This window comes from Myotis brandtii, unplaced genomic scaffold, assembly GCF_000412655.1.
Source record: "Myotis brandtii unplaced genomic scaffold, ASM41265v1 scaffold1112, whole genome shotgun sequence".
NCBI classification, from domain to species: Eukaryota; Metazoa; Chordata; class Mammalia; order Chiroptera; family Vespertilionidae; genus Myotis; species Myotis brandtii.
This window is the reverse complement of record NW_005353800.1, coordinates 309,255-318,922: the sequence shown is the minus strand read 5'-3', so window position 1 is coordinate 318,922 and position 9,668 is coordinate 309,255. Positions and strand designations below refer to the sequence as shown.

The 9,668-nt window shown below is 45.3% G+C and overlaps 2 protein-coding genes across 5 annotated transcripts in view; one reads left to right on the top strand and one right to left on the bottom strand.

Annotated features, from left to right (window-relative positions):
* Window positions 1–3,271: 3,271 nt before the first annotated feature.
* Window positions 3,272–9,662, bottom strand: TTC9C (tetratricopeptide repeat domain 9C). 4 transcript variants are annotated; one of them, XM_014545138.1, is made up of 4 exons: window positions 8,617–9,662; window positions 7,966–8,258; window positions 4,619–4,801; window positions 3,272–3,623 (listed from the first exon to the last, which is right to left on the bottom strand). In XM_014545138.1, the coding sequence occupies exons 2-4, from the start codon at window positions 8,201–8,203 to the stop codon at window positions 3,529–3,531; spliced, it is 516 nt and encodes a 171-aa protein (XP_014400624.1). In that variant the 5' UTR covers window positions 8,204–8,258; window positions 8,617–9,662; the 3' UTR covers window positions 3,272–3,528. The 4 variants fall into 4 exon arrangements, with proteins under 4 accessions (XP_014400624.1, XP_014400627.1, XP_014400630.1 ...); XM_014545141.1 differs by having other exon boundaries at window positions 7,966–8,231; XM_014545144.1 differs by lacking the exon at window positions 8,617–9,662 and adding an exon at window positions 8,381–8,581 and having other exon boundaries at window positions 7,966–8,231.
* The window catches only part of HNRNPUL2 (heterogeneous nuclear ribonucleoprotein U-like 2), an 11,636-nt gene continuing 10,169 nt past the window's right edge, over window positions 8,202–9,668 (top strand). The window contains exon 1 of the mRNA XM_005857504.2: window positions 8,202–8,369. Coding sequence (XP_005857566.1) covers window positions 8,202–8,369 — 168 coding nt within the window. The remainder of the gene's footprint in view (window positions 8,370–9,668) is intronic.

Sequence of the window (9,668 nt, the reverse complement as noted above, 5' to 3'; positions counted from 1 at the left end):
ATATTCATCTCTAGTTTAGGATTTCCTTTCTTTTCCTAATTGGCTATTTTGTGCCTTCACTTAATGCTAATGCCTCTTCGGTTGCCAGACATATGGCCAAGCTCAGCTTCACAAAACTCACCAGTTCAGCCCATCTCACATTGGATTTTGGTGTTCCAACTTTTCCGGTTTGGCTCAGTGGATAGAGCCTGTGGACTGAAGGGTCCCAGGTTCGATTCTGGTCAAGGGCATATGCCCTGGTTGCGGGCTCGATCCCCAGATCCCCAGTATGGGACGTGCAGGAGGCAGCCAGCCGATCAATGATTCTTTCTCATCATGGATGTTTTTGTCTCTCTCTCCCTCTCCCTTCCTCTCTGAAATCAATTAAAATAATAATAATAATTTTTCCAAAGCCGATGCTTACAATATGGTTTACTTTGACATATACTTGTTTATTATAAAACATTTTATTTATTTATTTTTTTACATCTTTTTTTTTTTTAATATATATTTTATTGATTTTTTCTGCCTCCTGCACGTCCCCCACTGGGGATGTGCCCGAAACCCAGGTACATGCCCTTGACCGGAATCGAACCTGGGACCTTTCAGTCCGCAGGCCGACGCTCTATCCACTGAGCCAAACCGGTTTCGGCCATTTTATTTATTTTTAACAAATGGTATGATGTGCTCTAAAGTTCCTTCCCAGTTGCATCAGTAAGCAATTTCAGTATGCACTTCTAAAAGAAATCTTGAAAAAAAAGACGAAATATATTATGCTCAACAAAACTGACAATAACTCTTGTTCAGATGTCCCTGATTGTCTTACAAACTTTTTTTTCCCCAATCAGAATCTAAATTCCAAGGTTTTTAGGAACCAGGGAGAAACCAATATATACATATTTTTTCTATTCAGTCTCATAAACTTTTAGTGGTTTTTTTTTTTTTTTCTTCAAATCAGAATCCCAAAGCAGAGTCACATTTATTTGGCTGACTTCTCTTAAGACTTTTACTCTATAGGTTCCCCTCTCTTTTCCTTGCAATTTACTATTAAGGAAATTGAGTTATTATCTTATGGTTTCACTTTAGAGTTTGCTATTTACATCCCAATATCATCTAACATGTCCCTCTGACCAAAGGTTCCCTTAAAAATACATATTTAAATTACGTATATAAATAGTAATATAAATAGTATGTGGTTTTGGCAAAATTGTAAAGGGGGCGGGTATGAGTTTGGAAAACACTATTCGAAACCGTCTCCTATGTGCCAGAGCATAAGCCGTCACCACCTCCATGAATGCTCTCTCTTCCGTCAAGCCCTGAAATCCCATGTGGAAACCTGTAAAGATTGAAGGTGAGCAGCATCCTCCTCCACAAACTTCTCAGGACAGAGGTGTGGTACCTCTGGGTGGGCCCTCCAGGTGTGGGCTTCCCAGCCCCCCTCCAGCCCCAGTCAGACTGCCTGCCTGTGTCCCTTTCCTGTTCATTAACATCACTAGGCGCTGGCTTTGGAAATGAAGACTGAATGGGAGCCGGACCGCTTTGTCTCTTAGCAGCGTTAATGAAAAGGTGAGTACAATCACGTTCTAAAATTCATTTTTAGATAGGTTTTATTTTTTCCTCATTGATACAGAAGACAGCTCACAGGAACATTGTCTTGAAAAAACAAACTACAAACAAAATCAGAAAGCAAAAACAGCCCGAACAAACAAAACATGCAACCATGACAAAATTTTGTCAACAATCTAGATTTAGAAATGTAAGAGGCTTGGAAAAGGAATAAAATGTTCTACTTTTGTTAGTTCTATCCTTGGATTCATTAAGATTATTTCGTAGAAGAAGTTTGTGTTGTAAGCTGATGGTTGCAATATTGAAGGGAACAGGGAGACAGGAAGAGGAGCTATTTTATTGGGAGATGGGGAGTGACTGATAAAGGGAGAAGAACTTAGGTACGTCTGGCAAGACTAAGGTGTTTCTTTCTGCAGTCGGTGGCTATGTGATGGCTGATGACACAGGCTTATCATCCGCTCCACTCACAAAAGCAGAGGCAGTGCCATTCGGTCTCCTCTACGCTGTAGAAAGAACTCCATTGTGGACATTATTCACAACAAGTGAGTGGAAGGTTGATGGAGCTTCCTACTGAGCCATGGCTGCATCAGCTCCGCAGTCTGCGCTGGTGCCCGCACAGCTTCCAGAAGGTTTTGAAAACAGTACTTAAGCAGAAACTGGTTTGGCTCAGTGGATAGAGCGTTGGCCTGCGGACTGAAAGGTCCCAGGTTCGATTCCAGTCAAGGGCATGTACCTGGGGGTTGTGGGCACATCCCCGGTAGCAGGTGTGCAGGAGGCAGCTGATCGATGTTTCTCTCTCATCGATGTTTCTAACTCTCTATCTCTCTCCCTTCCTCTCTGTAAAAAATCAATAATATATATATATATTTTTAAAAATTATTAAAAAAAAAAACCAGTACTTAAAAGGCACTAACTAAGGAAGGAGAACCCTTCCTCATGGTTTCCCTCCTCTGTAGGGGAACTGGGCTCTGGCAAAATACAAGGTGACAGGTAGAGAACAGATTTATGCTTTTACCCTGCTTGTTCATGGTACTGTTTCTAGACTTAGTAATCTGTCTTTCCTAAGTTTCAGAGAAACAAGCATACTGTAGCAATGCACTTATTAAAAACTAAACTGTTTACTTGGGTGTTTTTGTAGCATGAGGGTGGAAGGATTATTAAATAAATACTTAAATGCTTGACTCCAGAGATCTTAAAATAGAAGAGTTTAATGAAAAATTAAATAAGTCTACTCTAATGATCTGAATACAAACAATAGCAACGACTAGAAATTACCCAAACAATAGGAACCAGATACTTTTGTAGGGGAAGAAGAATCCGAATATATGTGGAATATTAAAAATAAGGAATTAATTTAATTTGAAACCTTTCATTTTTTTTTTTAAATATGGAACGCTTCATGAATTTGCGTGTCATCCATGCGCAGGGGCCATGCTAATCTTCTCTGTATCGTTCCAATTTTAGTGTATGTGCTGCCGAAGCGAGCACTGAAACCTTTCATTTTAAGACATGTGGGCCCAATTTGTAATTGTCTAGTTTCACAAGAGAAATATACTGCCCAGTTTCTGGCTTAATTTTGGCTTTGGGCATCTGAGAAAACAAAGGAAGAAACTTTCTGCCAATCCTTCCTTCATCCTCTGCTAAACTTCTCCTCTGTGTATGAATACATCTGACAACATCCATCATTAGAATCTATGCTATAGATACAATTAATTCCACATACAGGTGATGAATATATTTTGGTTGTAATTCTCAGGGCAAATGTCCCCAAGAATACCATGTATTAAAAGCTATACAAATATATAGACGGACAGACAAAAAACAAAGGCAGACTGTGTAAGTAGTTCAGAGTCTGTGCAGGACTAGAAACAAGACAGAAAGACACCTGGGTCAGAGGTGTGGGGCTCGTGTCTCCTCCGAGGCTCGGGTTCACTGGATGAGACTTTCCCCGAAGTTCAAGTGGAGAAGTGTCATTCTTCTCTGTTAACCGAACATGCCCACATAGAGCTGCTTCTCTTTCTGATGGTAGCTGCTCAGTTCCGACTGTGTTAGCTGGAGGTACCGCCGGACATTGGCATCTTACAAGAGGGCGAAGAAGGCAATTAGAGACACACCATAATCTCACCTTAGGGTAGGAGGAGATTTGTTAACATGCTTCCATTTTTAAACATCATTCTAAGATCTGAAAATATCATTACTATTCCATGTAGTAGTAAATCTCATTAATATCACTTTGGATTTTTTTTAAAAAATCTTGTACACATCTGGGCCGGTTGCTAATTTTATAATGACAGGGAGGTTGAAGAAAAAGTTATTGTCATAGCAGAGCCGCTAAAGATACTATACCTGGGTGGCAGTTAATCTATATACTTTAAAGTAAGAAGCATGAACAAGTGGCTTATGTTTTATATCTTTATTAATTCACAGTGGCCATGGATCAAACCCGCAACTGAGGTATGTGACCTTGACCAGGAATCAAACCTGCCACCCTTTGGTCTGAGGGCCAACACTAACCACTGAGAAAAACTGGCCAGGGCAAAAAATAATGCCTTAAAATTTCTTCTACTGGGGGGAAGTGGAGGGATGATATGTGTGTGCCCGTTTAAGCATAGAGATTTCTGGAGGATATACATACAATATTGCTTTTCTGTGGAGACAAGAATGTAAGCGTAGGCGGCCTGTTCATTGTATACTTTTATAGTTTTTGAATTTTGAACCATGTGAATATATTATTACCTATTCAAAAATTTGAAAAAGTAAAACAAAACAAGCCCTAGCCAGTTTGGCTCAGTGGGTGGAGCGTCAGCCTATGGACTGAAGGGTCCCAGGCTCGATTGTGGTCAAGGGCACATGCCCGGGTTGAGGGCTCAATCCCCAGTGGAGGGCGTGCAGGAGGCAGCCGATCAATGATTCTCTCTCATCATTGATGTTTCCGTCTCTCTCTCCCTCTCCCTTCCTCTCTGAAATCAGTAAAAATATATTAAAAACAAACAAAACAAAAACCCCTTCCACAGGTACCCCCTTAACAGGACAATTTTCTTTGTTCTCCCCACTCCACCCCCTTCTCTCTCACCTTTTGGCTGCTTGTTGACAGCCGCCAGGAGGTAGTGCCGAGCTTGGTCATAGTCCTGCAGGTGGAAAAAGGCTACTCCGGCCCGATACAAGGCCTTGGCATTATCAGGCTGTCGTTCCAGGACTTTCTGGCTGTATTCTTTCACTCGTTCGTAGTTGACTGGCTCCATCTGAAGGAGACAGGCTAATGCGGCCAAATGGAAGAAGAGAGAAGAGGGAGAAGGGCCTTGTTATACTAAATTCCACTGGCCAACTCAAGGCAGCACCAAACACAGAATCACAACATTCACTTACCCAACAAATAAATGTAAGTGTCTGCCACGTGCCAGACCTTCCTCTAGGCAGGGGATGCAGCCATGAATCAAGCTTTACACATCTTCAATCTACTTCAACATCTACCCAATGCCTACTTTGTACCTAATGTTGAGTTAGGCCCAGCTATACAACGGATAAAACTATACTTTAAAATGTATTTAAACTTCTTCTTTGTGTCTCTTCCACCCACGGCTCTCTGTCTTGAGTCTCCATTTCACCACAATTCTTGTCTGAGGCGATAGCAAGCACTGCTATGTGCTTGTCTAATCTTCTCACCCCATCTATGAAATCGGTATGTGTTACTCCCTCAGTTCAATGGATGAAGAAATCAAGGCTCAGAGAGGCTAAGTAACTGGTCCAAGATGCCACAGCTTCTAGGTGGAACGAGGTGGAACTGGTACCAAGGACTCTCACTCCAAAATCCTCATCTCTCTCAATGTCCCTTGGATGATTTGATGGCACCTCAAAATACAAGTCTGTTTAGGAGGTAACTGATCAGGTCAGTCTTCTGCCTTCTAATTAAGAGGGGAAATTTTGCCCGGCCGGTGTGGCTCAGTGGATTGTGCGTTGTCCCATGCACCAAGAGGTCCGGGTTTCAGGCTTAATCCCCAGGAGGGGGTGTGCAGGAGGCAGCTGATCAATATTTATATCTTCTCTCCCTTTCCCTTCCTCTCTCTCTAAAAAAACAATAAAAACAGCCCTACTCGGTTTGGCTCAGTTGAGAGGAGTCTCAGCCCCTGGACTGAAAGGTCCCGGGTTTGAATCTCAAGGGCTGGCTCTCTGTCTCTCCCCCTCACTTCCAGTCTTTCTAAAAAAATTAATGGAAAAATATCCTCGGATGAGGATTAACAACAACAAAATAAATAAAAAAATAAATAAAAACATTTTTTAAAAAATTGAAATGTTTCTCTATTTCATAAATGTTTCCCTATTAAATTCCTTAAATTTACCTCAAAGAATTGTGGGAATTAAACATGGTATTACATCACAGTGCTGAGAACCAAGAATCAGGGCTGATGAGAACATTAAAGGGCTGATGTTTGCATTCCTTCTCCAACACCCCCACCAAATGGTCATACTCGGTCCCCAGTAAGGGGGGTGCAGGAGGCAGCCGATCAATGAGTCTCATAATTTTTTTATTTTTCATTGATTTCAGAGAGGAAGGGAGATAGAAACATCAATGATGAGAATCATTGATTAGCTGTCTCCTGCACGCCCCCTACTGGGGAGGGTTGAACCTGCAACCCGGGCATGTGCCCTTGGCCAGAAGGAACCTGGGAACCCTTTAATCTGCAGACTCTATCCACTGAGCCAAACCTGGAAGGGCTCATCATTGATGTTTCTCGCTCTCTCCCTCTCGCTTCCTCTCTGAAATCAATAAAAATATATATTTAAAAAAAGAAAAAAGAGCCCTGGCGGCTTGGCTCGGTGGATGGAGCATCGGCCTGCGGATTGAAGGGTCCCAGGTTCAATACCGGTCAAGGGCACATGCCCGGATTGTGGGCTTGATCCCGTGAGGGGCGTGCAAGAGGCATCCAATCGATGATTATCTCTCATCATTGATGTTTTTATCTCTCTCACCCTCTCCCTTCCTCTCTGAAATCAATAAGATATTTTTTTTAAAAAAAGGAATTGCCTAGGTTTAATTTTAGCTCTACCACTTACTAGCTGTTTGTTTCCTTAAATTTACCTCGGAGGGCATGTGACTCTTAACTAGGTTCATATGTGTAAAGGGCTTAAACAGTGTCTGCCCAGGGCATTTCGTAAATGTCACCTGAATGGTTTTCCCCCCCCCCCCCCCGCCTTTAAAAGTGAACACTCCCATGCCTGTGGCACTCACTATCCCCATTTTCTGCTTTATTTCTTTTCCACAGCACTTACCATTTTCTAAAAATTATGTTACTTTTTTGTTAATTGTCCATCTCCCTTACTTGATGAACTGAAACATTAACTACCTTAATTCCTAGTTTTGTTCCCAAGAGTAGCACTGAACATGCACTGCAAAAAAAAGCTAGATTTTCACCAAATCATAGCTGATGAGTATTATAGTAAAAAAAATCACTTTTAAACAACCATTACAAAGTGTAAAAACTACTCCCAATAATTTCTATGGCCTCAACTTGGACTGTTAGAATATTTTAATATACATTAGAATAATTTAATTAGCTCCATGGTTAGTTTGCCTTCCATAGAACAGACCTAAAAAGTCTCCCTCCGCCCAGCCGGCATGGCTCAGTGGTTGAGCGTGGACTCATGAACCAGGTTACTGTTCGATTCCTGGTTAGGGCACATGCCTGGGTTTCCCACTGGATCCCCAGAGGGGACCTGCAGGAGGCAACGGATGTATAATTCTCATCATTGATGTTTCTATCTCTCGCTCTCCCTCTCCCTTCCTCTCAGAAATCAATAAAAACATGTGTTGTTGTTTTTAAAATGCCTTCCCTTCCATGTAAACTCGGTATTTCCTCCATAGCGTGCAAAATTTCCTAAATCTATCTGCATCACCAGAGACTCGGTTAGAACATGCAAACGAATAGTAGGCACCACCTGGGACCCATTAAATCCGAATCTCTGGGAGTGGGACTCAGGAGTTGTGTTTAACAAACCCTCCAGGTGATGTTTGAGAACGACTGCTCTACAGAACCTCAATTAGAGCCCTATAAATTGGGGGGGGAAAGTATATATGTATATATTTGATAAAGGATTTTAAACTTTTATTTACATATTTTAGAAAGCAAGGGAGAGAGAGGGGGGGCGGGGGGGATGGATTTGTTGCCCACTTATTTATGCATTATTGGTTATATTGGTTACTTCTTGTAGGTGCCCTGTCCTGGCATGAACCTGCCACCTTGGCTTATCAGAACCACGCCCTAACCAACCGAGCTACCCGGCCAGGGGACAGATATTTCAATTCTTGGCAGAATAACTAGATGACAGCAGGAAAGCCCGTCAGTGTGTTTTCTCAATGTTCACAGATTTGGGGGTACCTGCCTGGTTCCCCCCCCCCCCCCCCGCCTTCGGCCCTGTTCTTACCAGCCAGATTGTTGTAGCAGTCTGTCTGGGTGGTGTGCAGCATGCTTTCCTGAACAGGTGTGAGAGCCGGGCCCTCGGGTCCCAGATCGGGAATCGGGGAGGGCAGACTGGGATCCAGACCCCGCAGCTGAAGCAGAGCGCGATGGTACCGACTCACAGCATCTCGGTACTTCCCCTCCCGGTAGCGCTGGTTCCCTTCCTCCTTGTACAGCTGAGCCTCCTGCAGGCGCTTGTCCATGACTCCGCCGCCCAGTGGTCTTGCGGAACTGGGGAGCGAGAGGGCAACTGAAGCTCTGCGGGTGGGAGCAAAATTACTGCTTTGGGAGCCGAGTGAAGGCAGGAAACTGCCCTTCTCCAGGGACGACCTCTGCTGGTTTCTGCTACAGCCCCCCGTCTCCTCTGAGGTATTCCCGACCTCTAGTAGAGCAGGAAACGAGTCAGTGAGAGGATGTGGGAACAGTAAAGCCAGGGAGTAAGTGCTTGCTCCGGAGTCAGGAGACCCCGAAAACGCAAAGGGCTCGCTAGGAACTGTGGAAGGCGTGCGAACGCCGGCGGAATTTGCTTCCTCCTTTCTTGGGGACACACCTCCCTGACCTGGAAGTGGAAGAAAGTAGGCGGGGACAACTGCTCAGAGAAGTTTAAAGGACTTGCCTCCGTCCCGGCTCTTTATTCGCACGTATATTCAAGAAGCATTCGTTGATGTCGGTGCCCGGAGCTGGGAAACCCAGGCGAATGTGGCCTGAGCCCCGCGGCCACCCCTTGCCCTCTGCAAGGGCCCTAGCCCGGAAGTCTGCCCCTGGGTTTCCGACTACGGGTGGGCGCACCCAGAGGACAGGGTCCGGTCCCTTGACAGTTTGTTGTCTAAAGGGTCGCGCGCATCGCACCACGCCGCCCAATCAGGAGCGGCCCCAGAAAAGTAATCCCGCAGAAACGACCCCGCCTTTCCAGCTTCCTCTGCGGACGAACGGGGGGGAAGGGGGGAGGGGAGGAGACCGTGGCAGCTTCGCCAATTGGAAACATTCAGACTATCACGGATGACCAATCAAAATTGCAGATGAAGATTCAAGTTGGCCAATAGCCTAGCTACAAGGCGAGGTTCGGTCATCTGTTGCTAGGTAGAAATTGAGGGTTGGGGCGGAGCAAGAGGTTACTGTATTTCTTGGTTTTGGAGAGCCCTTTGGTTTACTAGTCAGAAAGACGATTACTAGGAGGCTTTCACGTTGCAACAACTTCCCTTCTGGCTTTTATTTTTAACTGCGAAGAAGCTGCTGCCTGCTTAGACAGGAAAAGCGCCCGGTGAGCAAGCCCCAAGACGAAAGCGCGACTGGAAGTCAGACCGAGCGAAGGTGGTGGCGGGGTGGGAGGGGCGTGCGGCAGGGGAGGGAGGTCCGGGCGGCTGCGCGATACCCCGCTGGAAGTACGGAAAGAAGGGCGCGCACACGCCTCCATGCTACGAGGCACTTGAGCGGCAGCCAGTCTCTCCCGTCTCCGGCTCCCGTGCGGCTGCGCAGTGGAACGCCGGCGGCGATTGGCCAGTACGTGAGAGGGGGCGGGAGGCCAAGGGAGGGAAGTCCGTCGTCCTCGGCGCGCGCCCGCCGCGGCTGGTAACAGAGGGAAGAGGCTGCAGGCCGGGAAATAGTTCCCCGCTCTGTTGTTTCGGGCTCCCGGGGCTGCGAAGGGGAGGGGAGTCGAAAGGAGAACCG

Bases quoted from the DNA above. Each gene is read 5' to 3' on its own strand.
- TTC9C (XM_014545138.1), bottom strand. From the start codon at position 8,203: ATGGACAAGCGCCTGCAGGAGGCTCAGCTGTACAAGGAGGAAGGGAAC. The intron at 4,802-7,965 runs GTAAGAACAGGG...TGGCCGCATTAG, and splicing joins CTGCTACAACAATCTGGCTG to CCTGTCTCCTTCAGATGGAG. The intron at 3,624-4,618 runs GTGAGAGAGAAG...CCCTCTTGTAAG, and splicing joins TGTCAACAAGCAGCCAAAAG to ATGCCAATGTCCGGCGGTAC.